We start from the raw sequence: 16,353 nt of genomic DNA, 5'->3' as shown, positions 1-16,353 counted from the left end.
GCGCCTTGGGGCGCCTCGCGGTCTCTCCTGCCGCAGGGCCCCGAGCGGTCGGTGCCTGCGCTTGACCCGGTGTCCCCTCCGCTCCTCAGGCAGCGCCGAGGCCGGACGCCGCGGGGCCGCTGGAGGATGGCGACCTGCGGGCAGCCCTGGACGTGCTGCGCTGTTACGACTTGCACTCGGTGGTGGAGGAGTGGTTCATGGAGGTGCTGCAGACGGACCTTCAGGCAAATATAGGTCCCGAGTTCTGGAACTGCATCGGCCAGTATGAAAACACGGCCGAGGAGCCCCAGTGCTCCTCGCTCCTCCTGGACGCCTTCTGCCTTCTCAAGTGCCGCCTGGACCCCTACCTGAACAGCCTGGAGCTGCTGGAGCGCTGGACCAGGGCGGGCTTGCTCCTGGGGACAGGCGCTCAGATGCTGCAGGAGAAGGTCTACACCATGTTCAAAGCTATCCTCTTCTTCTCCACTACCAAATCCTTCCAGGAGATGATCCAGCAGTTCTACAGCCGCACTTTCAGGATATACATGCGGCAGTGGAAGAAAGGAGAAGATGGAACCAACGAGGGCGAGAGCAGCATGAGCGAGACCGAGCAGGAGAGCGACACGGAGGAGGGCGGAGGAGAGAGCCCGCTGTGCGCAGGCTGCAGCAGCAGGAGAGAGCAGTGCTGGTGCCCCAAAGCCATGGAGCAGTTTCAGCAGCTCAATGACATTCTGTACGTAGGTTACCGGGCAGTGGCTGTCACTCAGAACAAGCAGATGGTCCGGATGGGGAGCAGCAGCAGGTTTTCTTGATATCTGAAAACAGGAGGAGTTACCCTTGAGGTCAGGCTGTATCGTGGTACCAGGTAAAGAACCTGACACAGGGTTTCTGCAGCTGGTTCCCAACTGGTGGTTGAACTAGAACAGATCTATAGACAGACAGTTCCTCTCTCTGGATATAAGAATATCTATCTGCCTCTTGCTCTAAGGCCTTCTGTTCTCAAAGAAGCAAACTCTTCTAAATGGAAAAGCTTTTGATGGCTAGAAAATAATGTTTCTAAGGAAGATGGGATAGCAGTAGTGTCATGTGTTGTATATGTAGTGCATCTATGTGGGCTATCAGAGCACTTAAAGTAAGAATTAGACCTGTATCTGTGGAGCATATGGGGAGGAAGGTGCCTTCAGCTAGTTAGGTTTTCTTTATTTGCTTGTACCTTTGTACTCTCTGAATCGGTCACTGCCTGTGTCTGTAGCCGCCGGCTGAATTTGCTGGAGAGAGTGAGCGCCGATGCTGTCACCACCATCTTGCACCGCATGATCGAGGAGAGGATGGAGCAAAGATGCAGGGGGGAATACGAGCACTCCTTCCTGAATGAGTTCCAGGAGGTAAGGAAGGTATGCGGGCAGCAAGGGCCCTTCCTTTGGAGATGTGCAGCTGCTCCTCTTACTGGTTTAGCAGCTCAGGCTAAAAGCAGATTCCACCTGAAAACACCTGGTCCGGGGTTATGACTCCCACCATCCCTGGCAGAAGAGGTGGTTAAAACATGCCATTTTGATTTATTCAAGAGGGGAAGGTTTGCTCTGGCCTGTGCCTAACGGACCACTGTATTTCACCTGGAGATGTCCCTGGTAGTGAGGGAATTTCTGTGGTTCTGTTTTAAAAACTAAAAGAACAGGTAGTGCTGCCTAGCCTGCAGAGGACCCTCCTTGTGTGAGGTGGGCCTGTAATTAGAATTTGTGTGGCTGTTTGCTGTCCTCTTTCCAATTTTTCAGCACCCCTTAAAATAGGAAGTGAGGATGGGACATTGTACTCTGGTACTATCTCACCAGTGGGCCACGCAGAATTAAAATCCTTCCTTGGAACCACCCAGTTGTTTTGTTGCTACCTTAAACTGAGTTTGTGTTGGGCTGTTTACTCAGTATGACCATAAAATAAAATTCTTCTCCGGGTTATGGCTGTTCTGGGATACAGTCCTGGCTTTGAGGCTTGTCTTGCACTCTTTGTTCCTCGATGTGTGACCTTGCCTTTGCCTGTGTTGAAGAACAATGCGTGAAGCCAGGTTGCCATGCAAACCAGACCGCTCTCTATGGTTTCCTTGATGTTTGCCATGCTGGCCATTTTTGTCATCTGCAAACATTGGCAGTCATTTTATATTTACTTCCCTTTAGTTGCTGTGCAACACTTTCTTTATTTGACCTAGTGTGAAATGCTTTTGGATGACCTGGAGATTGTTTAAGGGCATTTTAAGGTCACTGGAGAAAATGCAACTGCATTCCGCTTGTCAGACCTTGCCAAAGGTCCCCTTGCTCCCACCTCTCCAGAAACATCAGTGTGTTTGGCCACAGAGTATTGGAACATTGCAGATTTAGGAAGAGATGGTTTTAAAAAAAGAAAAAAAGGTAGAACTGGTATCCAAATTGGGAAGATATTTCAAAAAAAAAAAAAAAAAAAAAACAGAAGCCTGGCAAGCTAAAAGTAAAATAGGAGAAGTTTGAGAAACAGCTTGGTAAAAGTACCAAGTGCTGACAGCAAACCCCCTTTTCAGACACATCAGCAGCAGTGTGGAGTGTTGGTCACTAATCAAACTATAGCAGGAGCACGCAGGGAAGATAAACCCCTGGGGAAGAATGGGTTAGTTTGGTGATAACTGTACTCCAAAACTGAGTTGCTTTGCATCAGTTACGGTCTTTTCCTTTTGTTCTTTAGGACAATTCTTTATCAGCTTTTCCACAGTTTTGCCCAGATCGATGCCCAGGCATTCTGTAGTTGTCAGGTTTGTCCTGCCTTGTAATTAGCAGAACTTGTACATTCCTTCAGTTGAGTAGATTATTAAAAATTAACATAATCAAACCAGATCTGTACGTAGCATTTTTGTTTCAGGCTGTCCAAACCCAGTTATCAAAAAAGTTTAATATTTACTAGCTATTAGTACTCAAATACTATCCCAGGAAGTGCTACACGTTTGCTACCTTACAGGAAAAATAAAATTTTTAAAAAGCATTTCTTTTTAATACCTGGATATTGTAGTTGGGTGCATTTGAAGTTTGACAGTTACACATTTCTCTGCAGAAAACTCAATGTCAAATATAAAAAAATTAACCTTCTGATACTCTCTGTTCAGGCTTTTATTTTCTTCAGTGACTAGGCTGGTTTTTGGGGTCTTGGTTTCAAATGCGTGAGATTAGTTGGTATGTCTGTGAGTCCTTGGGGTGGCTTGCTTGCTCTTCACTGATTTCAGGAATCAGAAATTTTGAGCCGAGGATGGTGTGATGGACAATTTGCTCATATTCTCATAAAAATAATAGTTCTGCAAGTATAGAATGGAATTGAATTTGCAAGAATAGATGAGTCTGCACATTTTTTAATATACCTTATCCTTTTTGGAGCCCAGTGTCTATTTACAGTCCTCAAGTCAGCCCTTATCTTCTCGTACACATCTGCGTAGTCTATATCCTGTATCTTTCAAGTTCATAGTCTTTCAGCTAGGCTGTCCCCGGCTATGACCAGGCCAGGGTGCATTTGAAGAGCAGCTGGGGGTAGTGCTGTCCTTGCATAGCTGCTCGTTTCTGCTTGCTGTGGTAGCTGCCTGCTGATGGGGGAAGTGTGGGAGGTGGTTGCGCGTCCAGCTGTGGTGTTCACCTTCTCTGTGCTCTCCCTCTCTGTGCAGTGGATTGAGAAGGTGATAGGCTGGCTCAGCAGGGTTTTTCTGCAAGATGGTCCCTTGGCACGCTCCTCTCCAGAAGCCAGCGGCACCTTGAAGCGCTGGCGGTGCCACGTCCAAAGGTTCTTCTACCGCATCTATGCCAGCATGCGCATCGAAGAGCTCTTCAGCATTATTCGAGGTAGGTGTGACCCGTTCAGCATTCTTTCACTCTTGGATGTGGATTGGATGAATGATAGATCTGTTTCCATCTCCTGACATGCCATGCTGTCTTCTCTTGCCTTCCCACAGAGCATGGCACTGTTTCTAATCCCTCCTTGGTTTCTAGATTTCCCAGAATCGAAGCCTGCTGTGGAGGACCTCAAGTTCTGCCTGGAAAGGACTAATCAGAGGCAGCAGCTGCTCAGCTCCTTGAAAAGTGCTCTGGAAATGCGACTTCTGCATCCTGGTGGGTTTTACATCCCTGCCTATGTCATAACACTGTACGGGCAACAAAGCTGGTGCAGGGTCTGGAGCACAGGTCTGATGAGGAGCAGCTGAGGGAACTGGGGGTCTTTAGTCTGGAGAAGAGGAGGCTGAGGGGAAACCTGGCCCTCTGCAACTCCCTGCCAGGAGGGTGCAGAGAGGGGGGATTAGTCTCTTGAGCCAAAGAACAAGCACCAGGCCAAGAGGGAATGGCCTCAAGCTGCCCAGGGCAGGGTCAGGCTGGCTCTGAGGAAGGATTTCTTTGCAGAAGGGGCTGTTGGGCGTTGTAATGGGCTGCCCAGGGCAGGGGGGGAGTCCCCATCCCTGGAGGGGTTGAAGAGTCGGGTTGACCCAGTGCTGAGGGATCTGGTGGAGTTGGGAATGGTCAGGGTGAGGTTCATGGTTGGACTGGAGGAGCTTCAGGAGCTTTTCCAACTGAGATGATTTTAGGGTTCTGTGATCCTGGGCATTAGTGGGGATCTACTGGGAGCCATCACCTGATTTTGTGTTTAAAAGAGTGAGAGGCGACCAGGCTCTGCACATCACGTGCTCTCTGTGTTGGAGTGTGTGTGGGCAGCAGTAGCTGATTATATCCCAGCCCCTTCCTGCCTCATTTCTGCAGTATGGTGAGAAGCTGACCTGGAAGTTTAGCTTTGGTCCGGGTGAGTAAAAGGCTTCTCTGCTATGTGTATTCTGAGCTCCTGAAGCGAAATCTGGGCTCACCTGGCTTATAGTAGTCTCTGAGCCTGTGTTCATGGTTGGAACTGGTTTCTCAGACAAACAGATCTGATCTCTCCCTTTGGCTGGGGCAGCAGGGCAGCAAGCCCTTCATCTCCGACTCCATAGATAGAGGGGTCGGAGTGGCCAGGCTCCTTGCTTTAAAGCCCTCAGTCTGTGCTCTGGTCCTCTGACTGCCTCTGCCCCTCTCCTCTAGGAGTCAACACATCCGACATCATCACTCTGTATATCTCGGCCATCAAGGCCTTGCGGGAGCTTGACCCCTCTATGGTTATCCTGGAAGTTGCCTGTGAGCCCATCAGGAAGTATCTGAGGTAGGAGGCTTGCAGGGTGGTCATAAGCATCCCCTTTCCCTCCTCTTCCTTCCACTTGCTGTTACTCTTGCCTGTTGGCAGGACTCGGGAAGACACCGTGCGGCAGATTGTGGCTGGTCTCACAGGGGATGCTGAGGGCTCTGGTGATCTTGCAAACGAGCTCTCAAAAGCTGACCCAGTGACCCTGGAGAACGGCCAGGAGAGTGACGATGACATTTCTGAACCAGGGGACTGGGTTCCTGACCCAGTTGATGCAGATCCAGGTTAGATGCCAGGACCAGAAGTCCTGGCAGCCTGCAGTTTTCCCTGGTGGGGTGTAGTCCTGAGTGGCTCATCTCCTCGGCCTCCAGAGCTGAGCTGGGCTGCGGCAGGTCTCTGTTAGTCTCACACTGTTGTCTGCTGGATTTCACTAGGAAAATCAAGTTCCAAGCGTCGGTCCTCAGACATCATCAGCCTGCTGGTGAGCATCTATGGCAGCAAGGACCTGTTTATCAACGAATACCGCACACTTTTGGCTGACCGCCTACTACATCAGTTCAACTACAGTGCTGAGAGGTGAGGTTCAAACACCCCACCCCAGGCCTTTCCACAGAATCACAGAATCATCTAGGTTGGAAAAGCCCTTGAAGCTCCTCCAGCCCAACCATGAACCTCACCCTGACTGTTCCCAACTCCACCAGATCCCTCAGCGCTGGGTCAGCCCGACTCTTCAACCCCTCCAGGGATGAGGACTCCCCCCCTGCCCTGGGCAGCCCATTCCAACGCCCAACAGCCCCTTCTGCACAGAAATCCTTCCTCAGAGCCAGCCTGACCCTGCCCTGGGCAGCTTGAGGCCATTCCCTCTTGTCCTGGCACTTGTTCCTTGGCTCAAGAGACTCATCCCCCCTCTCTGCACCCTCCTGTCAGGGAGCTGTAGAGGGCCAGGAGGTCTCCCCTCAGCCTCCTCTTCTTCAGACTAAACCCCCCCAGTTCCCTCAGCAGCTCCCCATCAGACCTGTGCTCCAGACCCCGCACCAGCTCCGTTGCCCTTCTCTGGACATGCTCGAGTCACTCAATGGCCTTTTTGGGGTGAGGGGCCCAAAACTGAACACAGGAATCGAGGGGTGGCCTCAGCAGTGCCGAGTACAGGGGTCAGATCCCTTCCCTGTCCCTGCTGGCCATGCTATTGCTGACACAATCCAGGATGCCATTGGCCTTCTTGACCACCTGGCCACACTGCTGGCTCATGTTCAGCCAGGAATTTTCCATGGTAGAATCACCTGATAAAGGTGCACTTCAGACTTGGTCCTATGAATGTCTGCTTCTGGAGCCAGGAGTGGTTTTGGCCATTTTCTCTGCAGCTTTGGGTTTTCATCTAGAATTTCATGCACTCACCTCTTCTTGGGCTGCTTCCCACACAGTCCTGCCCTGGGCTTGCACTAATAGGGCAGCATGTAGGAAATTGGAGGCACCAATACCCTCTTAGCTCCATCCCATGTGTTCTGGTGACCCTCACAACCTGCACAGGCTGCTTAGGATCAGCAGAAAGTGTGAAAGTAAGAAAAAGGGATGAAGCATCAGGAAACCTCATTTGCAACCCAGCTACATCTCTTGATTCAACAGTTGCGGTGGTTTTCCTTTCTGTGAAACGTAGCCAGTGTGAGCCACGTCTGGGACGGGCAGTCTCAGGCAAGTGGCTGGCCGAGTGCTGAGGGCGCACTGTGCTGTCGAGGGGGATGGCTCCGTGCTGTGCTCGTCCAAATGAAAAGGGTGGGGCCCCTTCAGAGGCCCACAGAGGAAGTGACTGTTCCTCACTTAAATGCCAAGAAGTGTCCTGTTCAGATAATGCACCTTGCAAGGCTTCGTAGGAGGAGCAAGCACCCTTGTGCCAGGGATTCCTTTTTTGGCTGAGTTGCGAGGGGTGGAGGTCAAGCCAGGCTGCTCTGTCCGAGGGAGCTGTGTCTGAGCTGTTGTTTCTCTTTATCAGGGAAATCCGCAACGTGGAGCTGCTGAAGCTGCGGTTTGGTGAAGCTCAGATGCACTATTGTGAAGTCATGTTAAAAGTAACTTTTTTTTTATTAAATTCAAGTCCAGGGTGTTTGAGCTCACTGGGGAAGGGGAGGGACTTGAGGAGTGACCCAAAAAGGGTCTTTTAGGAAAGTGGGATTCCCAAAATGCCAGTGAGGACGCTGATTTGTGACAGGCAAAACTGCCTTCAAAATCCTGTCTGTACTTTAAGCCCTGCGGGTCGGGTTGTTGATGCTGGGGGATGGTTGCTCTGGTGCTGTTGCCTCACCTGCCTTTCCTGCAGTGCAGTATTCTGGCACTGAAGAGCTGGCCTCTTCCAGCACCTCTAGGGTTGGATCTCTGGACTTTAATTCACTTGGAGCACTGTGGGAAGAACACAGTCTTGGAGGGACTCCAATATAGGCTAGTGTTGAGCTTTAAGTTCTTCCTCAACCTCCCCACAAATGTTTCTGAGTATGTAGAAGACTTTCCAGTGTCACCAACATCATCATCATTTGGAGAAAGCACTAGACAGTTTAAGCTTCTCCTTTACTAAGAGTTGGCTCTGACTTGGAAGAGAAGGAGCTACTTTAGATTCCTCTGCTTTTTCCAGGATATGGCTGACTCGCGACGCATTAATGCCAACATTCGTGATGAGGAAGAGAAGCTCCCAGAGGAGGAGAGGCCACCATTCAGCCTCGTTGCCGTTATCCTATCAAGTGAGTTCTGGCCACCACTGAAAGAGGAGAAGCTAGAGCTTCCAGAGCAGGTGAAGGAAGCCATGGAAGCCTATTCCAAGAAGTATGAAAAATTAAAGGTGAGACAACCTTAACCATCCTTAAAAAATATGTATGCTGTTCAGACTTTGTTACATAGCAATGGTTTTTAACATGCCTTAAATTTTAGTTGCTACTACACCACACTGTTATGGTGGAATCCCCAAGTCCTTCAGCTTTGAATCGGGGTTAGAAGCTGTGCTAGTTATTGCCAAAAGAAGGGTTTGTCTCTGTATGGGGTGCCTGGGTCATCACTGTGATTGCAGTCAGGAAAGAGGAGGCTGAGGGGAGACAGCTCCCTGAAAGGAAGGTGCAGAGAGGGAGGATGAGTCTCTTGAGCCAAGGACCCAGCGCCAGGCCCAGAGGGAATGGCCTCAAGCTGCCCAGGGCAGGGTCAGGCTGGCTCTGAGGAAGGATTTCTGTGCAGAAGGGGCTGTTGGGTGTTGGAATGGGCTGCCCAGGGCAGGGGGGGAGTCCCCATCCCTGGAGGGGTTGAAGAGTCGGGCTGAGCCAGCGTTGAGGGATCTGATGGAGTTGGGAACGGTCAGGGTAAGGTTTGTGGGTGGGCTGGAGGAACTTCAAGGGCTTTTCCAACTGAGCTGATTTTGGGGTTCTGTGACTGCAGCTGGCCCTCGTGGTAGAGGGACATTTACAGTAGTGCAGCACTTAGTGGTTCCTGGTAAAAGATCTGCTGTGAGCGGCTGCTTCTCCCTTTTCCAGGCCATGAGGACCCTGAACTGGAAGTACCACCTGGGCCTGGTGAGCTTGGAGGTGGAGCTAGCAGATCGCACCCTCTCCCTGTCAGTCTCTCCCGTGCATGCTGCCATCATCCTGCACTTCCAGACCAAGAGTGAGTGGCAGAGACTGGGCGTTAACCACCCGTGTCTGTGCCCTTCCCATGGGCGGGTGGGAGGGCTGTGGCCCTCGGGTGCCTGAAGGCTCTGAGAGCTCTGGCAGCAGGACCAAGACCCCGCTCTCTGGGCTTGGTTCTCAGCCAGCTCTGGTAGGAGACAGCACCCAGTGGGGCCGCAGCTCAGCACCCGGGCTGCTTTCGGGCAGGTGCTGCGCATGGCTGCTCGCTCCCAGGCGCGGAGGCAGGTGGGTGTCCTGCGCCGTGCTCCCATTCCCGCCCTCTCTGCAGGTACGTGGACACTGACGGAGCTGAGCGAAGTGCTGAAGGTGCCTGTGACATCGCTGAAGCGGAAGATGACACTGTGGCTGCAGCAGGGGGTTCTTCGGGAAGAGCCCCAAGGCACCTTCACCGTGATTGAGGAGGAGCAGAAGGATCAGGTGGAGAAGGTCGTTCTGATAGACAGCGATGAGGAAGGGGACTCTGCCATGGCATCGCAGGCTGACCAGAAAGAGGAAGAGCTGCAGGTACCCATCTGTGTGTCTTGGCTGCTTGCGAAGCTGACAGGACAATGCAAACACCCCGTGCTTTTGGTTTTGGGGTATCTCATTAAGGTGACGGATTCAATTTGAACTTTGGATTTGCGTTTTCCACAACATGAGAGTTTTCTGCAGTGGATATCTCTTGATTAATGCTCACTGGTGCAGGTGCTGAATTGCAGCCATCCCTCCAGAAAAGTACCGGGCTGCTGAGCCAGGCAACCATTTGGACATCTCTAAATCTGTTTTTCAGTCTGAAAAGAGAAAGTCTGAGACGTGATTTCATAACTGAAAGTAATCATAACTTGGATTCACGCAAGCAGCTAGACCTTTGCCTTCTCTGGGTTGTGGTTCCTGGTCACTTCCAGTGCTTTTCCTACCCATGTGTCATGTTGTGTGTGTGTTGTGCCACTGTTGCAACACGGAGGTGTCATACTGGTGTTTATCCACTGAGGGTCATGCATGTACTGCACGTCAAATCCTTCTTTCTAGCTGTGTGTCCCAACACCTGATGCTGTTCTTGGGTATTGCCTCATGGCTGAGCACAGAACTTGCTGCCAGCCACAGCCCTGCTCCTCTTTTGAGGTGCAGGATGCTAAGGCACCCCTTTTCTTCATGGTATAGTTGTCAGTGTGGTTTACTGTTGCTTACGTGTCCCCCTCCACAGCTATTCTGGACATACATCCAGGCTATGCTGACCAACCTCGAGAGCCTGTCCTTGGAGAGGATTCACAGCATGCTGAAGATGTTTGTGATGACGGGCCCAGTGGTGACAGAAATCGATATACAAGAGCTGCAGGGTTTTCTTCAGAAAAAGGTCCGGGACCAGCAACTCATCTACTCCGGAGGTGTCTATCGCCTGCCCAAGAACTGCAACTAGACTGTGAGCATCCCTGCTTTCCTCTCCGTGCCTGTGCTCAGCTCCTGAGTGCCACCCAGCTCCCCTCATCCTGCTGGGTATTTCTCTGCCCTGGGGGTTTGCTGTGCCCCCTTCCCCAAAAGGATGTCCTTTTCCACATGAAGGCAGCTCAGCAGCAGCCTGGGCTATGCTTGGGTCTGCTTCCCCCATTGCTTTTCCTCTCACATGTGAGTGTTTGGGCCCACTTCACTGGTTAATAAAAAACAGCAGTCTCATTTTTTCAGATGGTACCAACTCCTTTCTTTCCCCTCGGCAGAGCACTCTTGGCATCAACCTTCCCATGCTGAAAGGGCAGGCAGGAAACTCCCTAATCTGCCAGGCACTGTCTCCCTTCTGTTGGGTCTCCATCTGTAGCCCAAGAGGTTTTGGGCGGGGGGGCTGTTAGCTCCAGTTGCTCTCTGGGTCTCTCTGTGTGGCTGAAGCATGTCTTGCAGCTGGCTGTGATGAGCAAGACCCTACGCAAAAGCAAGTGTTCACACTGTCTCCTTTGGCTCATGTGGGAGGAAGACTCCAGGGTCTGCTTACCCTTGTTTGGGACTCCTAAATTGTGTGGAATAATTCTGTTGTGGGATGAAGAGTGCGTTAGATGGATGAGACATAGCAGTTCTTCAGGGCAAGTCCTGGAGGATAAGTGGATTATCTGGGCACTGGTGGGTTTGCTTTACTCCAGCACAAATACACATCTCCCTTCCAGCTCCCTGGCTGCTGCTCTCGAGGGCGCATCGTCCTGGTGTGCTTCAGAGTTCAGAGGTCAGTGTGGCAGTTGGGATAATCCCTGAGCTCCATTGGTGAAACATCGTGCCCCCAACCTGGGTATCAAGCAGTGGGTTTCAGGATTGTATTCCCTCTCCACTTAATAACATTCAGGCTTCCTCAGTCCTGCTTTCTGGCTAGGTTTTGTTCATCAGGAGGAATATGCTGGGGAAATCTGGCTTATACTAAAAATTTGCTTTCTGAGAAGCAAAGAATGAGTTTCCACAGTGCATGGAGTCTTTCCCCTCCTCTGCTGTGTCTATCCCAGCCCAGGGGCACTGTGGCAGCTAGAACTGAGGACACCGAAGTGCCACACATAAAACACCGGAGCAACCCTGGCTGTGGATCCGGGTGCACAAGAGACTTGTGGAACACCAAAAACAACCTCTATTTAACACTGAACCTTGTTTTTTAGTGCCCAAAGGCCCAGAAGTCCCACACTGTGGCCATCCTTCGTGAAGCTGCAGGCAGTGGAGCACAGTGCTCGCTTCCTCCTTGTGCACATTTACTTTTTTTCCTCTATGGGTGAGAGCACATGTTCTTGTTTCCCCGTGGCACTTTACTCCAGGCTGGTGGTGGTGTGGCACTAAGAGCTGGTTGGCGTGTTCTGTTGTGAAGCTTAAAATGTTCCTTGTGCTGCAGGGACTCTGGCAATAACTAAATAACCCCTGATCCATGAACGTGTGGAATATTACTCCAGGTAAAGCCAAGAAAAATGAACAGCAGCTAATCCTGAATCACAGCAGGCAGGGCAGGGAAATCCATGGCCAAATGTGTGAGGATCCCCACCAGACCCTGGTAGGACCCGTGGCTGGATCTGTTGTTGTTTGAGGTTGGGCGGGACATGGCACTGGCCTCGTCATCACTGTGCCCAGCATAGGATGTGGCTGGGGACATCCCTGGGAGCCACTCCTGGGACCCACATGTCGAGGACATGAGACACACAATCTTGCTGAACCACAGCTTGTTTAACCCCAGGCCGAGGTCTCTGCTGCTTGCTGAGTGCTCCTGCACCAGGTCCTGGTGGGTTTTCCCTTGCAGAAAACACCTCCTGGGAACTTCTCCACGTTCCCCCAAAGGCTGCTCAGCTCGTGCCCTTGCTCAGCTCTTGCTCAGCTGATGTGCCACTGAATAAATCAAACCAGACCACAAGTGCCTGAGCTCGATCCAAAACCCAAATGCCCTGGGAGGGTGAAGGGGAACAAGTTGGGTGCAGGTTGTGTGGACGTCCCTGGAGGATACCTCTCCTGTATGTGCTGCAGGTGCAGAGCCCCAGGGCTGCGTTACACAGCTTCTCTTATGTAGTTTAGTTTTATTTTTCAGGAAAGAAAACCGAGCACAGGGAATCATCTGGAAAGGTGGGCGGCTGCGGGGGCAGCGTCTGTCGGGCACGGGGGCCTGGGCTGTTCCACGGCACGTCCCGCTCTGTGCTTTGTGGCTGACCATGGGACGTCTGGGCGCCCTGTGGCTGCGACAGGGTGAGGAAATGTCTCTTTTTGATCTTTTGAGATCAAAGAAACCGCCAGCTTTGCAGCGGGGCTGCTGGCAGCCAGGGCTGTCCCTGGCCACCAATGGAGCTGGGGCCGGCTGCTGCAACAGGGAACGTGACTCCAGCACCCCGGCTGGTTCTGCTTTGCTTAGAGATGAAAAAAAATGTATAGATGCTAAAAATATTGATCTATGTATGGGTGCAGGTAGATATATTCCTCCCGCGGTGCTTCCTCACCCCCAAGGCAGGGTGCTGTGGGTGCAAGCATGCCCTAGACGTACCCCGTCCCCGGGATGAGATGAGGGCTGCATCCAGCCCTCACTGCCGTGCCTGAAGCCCCACGGTGCTGTGGAGGTCAGGGCAGGGCACAGCATGAGCATCTTTCCTGCCCTGACTTTTCCCAGCTGCCTTGATGCTGCCCCATGGGATAGACCCGTGGGGTGTGATGAGTTTGTCCATCCTGAGCTGGCGGGGACCCGGAATCGCTTCTCTCTCTGTGGGAGGTCCCGGCACGGCTCAGCCAGAGCCACTGCTGAGCTGCAGTGTGGTTGTTTCAAAGTGTTACAATAGGAAAAACTGGTTTAATGAGTGCTTCAGCTTTTATGGAATGTAAAAGTCTAAAAATTAATTGAAACAAGCTGGAAATGCAGTTTTTCAGCCTGAATGGAAGAAGCTGGAGGGAAAGAAAGGGCTTTGGGCTCTTCCCTGCACCATTTGCCATGCAGCCACATTGCTTCAGGCTGGAGCTGCATTTCCTGGCCGAGGTGAAGGGTCCCTTGCTTTTGCAAATCACTTCCACTTTTAAAGGAACGAAAGAAAAAAAAAATATAGCTTGAAAATGCACATAAAGTCCTGTTTCTTTACTTAGATGTTTGGGAATGGCTTCAGTTGCTTTAGATTTTACAGACACCCTTGCTGAGTGATGTAAACCCTTTCTGTGCACGCTCCTTTACACAGGAAGGTGTCACAGTGATTTTCTCCGATCACCACTTGTGAAATGAGTTGATACTCACGCACTGGCAGGGCGCTGCGGAGGGGCTGTTCTGCCCGCTGCAGGAGGAACGGCTCTGGGCACTTGCTGATCTCCCATCTTTTCCAAATTATTTTCCCAAATTTTCCATATTTTCCCCCCAATTTTCCACTTTAAAAAGCAGTGTGACCCTGAAGCCTCCCAGGCACAGCAGCACGGGTGGCTGCTCCCTACCCTCTCCCAGCACCAGCCCCGGCACCCACCCCACTGTCCCCCCCGGCGCTGAGCCCGGCCGGTGCCCTGTGGTGTGACCATGACCTTTCTGGCAGCCTCGTGCTGCCACCAAGGCTGGCATGTGAGGGGGTGAAGCTGCCAAACCTACTTTTCTTTGTTTTTTTCCTTTTTAAAATTGTTTTAGTGAGGTAGGGATGGAGCTCAGCTGGAGGAGAAAGAAGCAGCGAATTTAAATTGGGTTTGAGGAGCGATCATCTGGACCAGCATTCCTTGAATGGCTTTAGAAAAAGAAATTAGATAAAAATCCTTGCTTTCCTTCAAAAAGAGTCATAGTCCTCATTTACCTTGGTCTATTTATAAACTGTTTAGAAGGGCCACGATAACCCAAGCAGGATGCGGCGTTCCTACAGGGGACGTTCCTCGGCCCACAGATAAACTGTTTGGGTTATTTAGGATGTGTTAAAGCAGAGCTGCTTACGAAGGTTGGAAATTTTTGCTAAGAAGGAGATTGGGAAGAGCACAGGATCCAGCTCAACGGCGCTAGGACCACATCCTGCCCAGGGAGTCACTGATCTGCTCCTGGTTTTACACTGACCTTGCTGCTGTTTTGCTCCTTGCGGATACACCCGCTTTGGGATGCAGGAGGGCTGATGATGCGGAGGGACCCTGTGGGAGCAAGGGGCTGGAGCAGCCGCAGAAATTCGGGGCAGATCAACACAAGGTGGGTGATATAAAAGGAAAAAAACCTCATCCAACAGCCCAAGCCATTGCTGATGCGAATGTGGAGCGGGGAGGTGGGTGGACACGCTGCAAAAAGGGCAGCTCAATGCTCGGAAAAAGGACTGGAAATGACCCTGTGGGGCTGGGTCCTGTGGGCGATGGCTGCCAGGGGCTGCTGGCTGCTGCATGGGCAGCCCCACGACAAGGGAGCTGCTGCCCACTATGGATCAGATTATTCTATTATATGCCTCTGTTCTTCCCTTTTTGGGGCTGCAGGAGGGGCCAGCTCCAAGGTCAGGGCCCACAAGGCTGCTTGGGGGTTTCTGTATCCCCACGCCAGCACCGTTTCCCCTTCTCCACTTGCAGACACTCACTTCTAGTTTTGGGGCTCCCTGCCTGCTCCCTGCCTGCTCTGGGCTTTGCAACCATGGGGCATAGATCTGTACGACCATTTTCCTGGTGGCTCCAAGCCTGTGACCTTTTTAGCTGCCTTTAGCTTCTTTTTTGACAGATTTCCTCCTTTTTTTGCAGTTTCTATGGGCACAACCAGTGCTGGGGGTCATACCCCCCATACTCTCTGTCCTGGGGTTGCCCTGGGGCTCACCCTGGACCCATTCTGGGGTCTGGGCACCCAGAGCCTCCCCAAAGGGATCTGCCAGCCCCAGGGGGTCAGTTGCCTTATTCTGGCTTCTGAAGGGAGCAGAGGGGCCAGGGGTGTTTGCATATGGCTGGGATGCAGCTGCTACTAATCGGCCCTGGAGGTGTTTTGGCTAAGCAGGCTACCTACCAAAAAATGGAGGAAAAAACGAAAATTGTTGTTGAAGTCAGTGCCCAGCAACAAGGGACCATGCAGCTGCCCCAACTTCTGGTGATGTTTTTCTGGTGGGTGTCAAAACTGAGGGTGTGCCCATCACCTAAATCCGTGGGTACCAGTCAGTGACTGGTACCAAAATCTCGGCTCAGAGGTCACTGCCTCCCCGTCGCTGGGCCTTTCTTACCCTTTTCCCTCGGGTGCCCCATGGCGGGGCAGCACCGTGTTTGTGCAGGATTTGCATTGGTGGCTCTGCAGGAAGGGCCGTGGCACCCGCTCCCGGCCCAGCCACTGTTTCCTTCCTGCGTGGGGCCTGGCTGGGGGGGCCCGTCCTGGGCACAGGGCTCGTGGCCCCAAGGGGAGGGGGTGACTGGGGTTGGGGGGGCCCCAATGCACACCCCTCCTACCCTGCATGCATATGGCCCCCACCCCCTTGCACTGCCCCACTGCATGTGTACAGCCCCCACAGTGCACAGGCATGCCCCCTGCCCCCCACCGCTGCTCTGCTCACACGTGGTCACCCCAGTGCAATGCCTCCCCCCACCAGGGCTCCCCCATTGCCCTGCCCTGATGCCCACACGTGCCCCCCCCTCGCACAGCCCCTCCCTGTGTACAGCCCTCCCCATTGCACATGGGCTTCCCCCAATGTACTCCCCCCACACCTGCACGTAGCCCCCCATTGCACTGCCCCCCATGCAACCCCCACCACATTGCCTTGCCCCCCACATACAGCCCCCCGTAATTGCATTTTGCCCCGCTGCCTGCATATGTGTCCTCTCCCTAGGGTCACAGAATCCCAGAATCATCTCGGTTGGAAAAGCCCTTGCAGCTCCTCCAGCCCAACCATGAACCGTTCCCAAACGTTCCCAACTCCCCCAGATCCCTCAGCGCTGGCTCAGCCCGACTCTTCAACCCCCCCAGGGATCCCGGGGACTCCCCCCCTGCCCTGGGCAGCCCATTCCAACGCCCAACAGCCCCTTCTGCACAGAAATCCTTCCTCAGAGCCAGCCTGACCCTGCCCTGGGCAGCTTGAGGCCATTCCCTCGGGGCCTGGCGCTGGCTCCTTGGCTCCAGAGACTCATCCCCCCTCTCTGCCCCCTCCTGGCAGGGAGTTGCCGAGGGCCAGGAGGTCTCCCCTCAGCCTCCTCT

At 52.7% G+C, this 16,353-nt stretch overlaps 2 protein-coding genes across 2 annotated transcripts in view; both read left to right on the top strand.

Moving 5' to 3' along the window:
• Window positions 1–38: 38 nt before the first annotated feature.
• ANAPC2 (anaphase promoting complex subunit 2) lies at window positions 39–10,447 on the top strand. Its single transcript, XM_026860121.1, has 12 exons — window positions 39–712; window positions 1,232–1,364; window positions 3,647–3,821; window positions 3,969–4,088; window positions 5,040–5,157; window positions 5,239–5,420; window positions 5,571–5,712; window positions 7,124–7,199; window positions 7,757–7,960; window positions 8,640–8,769; window positions 9,061–9,296; window positions 9,976–10,447. Exons 1-12 carry the CDS (start codon window positions 198–200, stop codon window positions 10,186–10,188), a joined length of 2,244 nt encoding a protein of 747 aa, XP_026715922.1. The 5' UTR covers window positions 39–197; the 3' UTR covers window positions 10,189–10,447.
• A 98-nt stretch (window positions 10,448–10,545) lies between these two features.
• Window positions 10,546–16,353, top strand: part of TOR4A (torsin family 4 member A) — a 15,706-nt gene continuing 9,898 nt past the window's right edge. The window contains exon 1 of the mRNA XM_026860124.1: window positions 10,546–12,458. The gene's annotated coding sequence lies outside the window, so the exon portion shown is untranslated. The remainder of the gene's footprint in view (window positions 12,459–16,353) is intronic.

Source organism: Athene cunicularia (genome assembly GCF_003259725.1).
Source record: "Athene cunicularia isolate RWA chromosome 17 unlocalized genomic scaffold, athCun1 chr17_part1, whole genome shotgun sequence".
Lineage (NCBI taxonomy): Eukaryota > Metazoa > Chordata > Aves > Strigiformes > Strigidae > Athene > Athene cunicularia.
The sequence above is the reverse complement of the archived record's forward strand: the minus strand, read 5'-3'. Positions and strand labels throughout refer to the sequence as shown.

What these genes read in the sequence shown, in the direction of transcription:
- ANAPC2 (XM_026860121.1), top strand. Translation starts at nt 198, where the DNA reads ATGGAGGTGCTGCAGACGGACCTTCAGGCAAATATAGGTCCCGAGTTC. An exon ending in GCTCTTCAGCATTATTCGAG is followed by an intron (nt 3,822 to 3,968) that starts GTAGGTGTGACC and finishes CTTGGTTTCTAG; the next exon opens with ATTTCCCAGAATCGAAGCCT. An exon ending in AATGCGACTTCTGCATCCTG is followed by an intron (nt 4,089 to 5,039) that starts GTGGGTTTTACA and finishes CCTCTCCTCTAG; the next exon opens with GAGTCAACACATCCGACATC.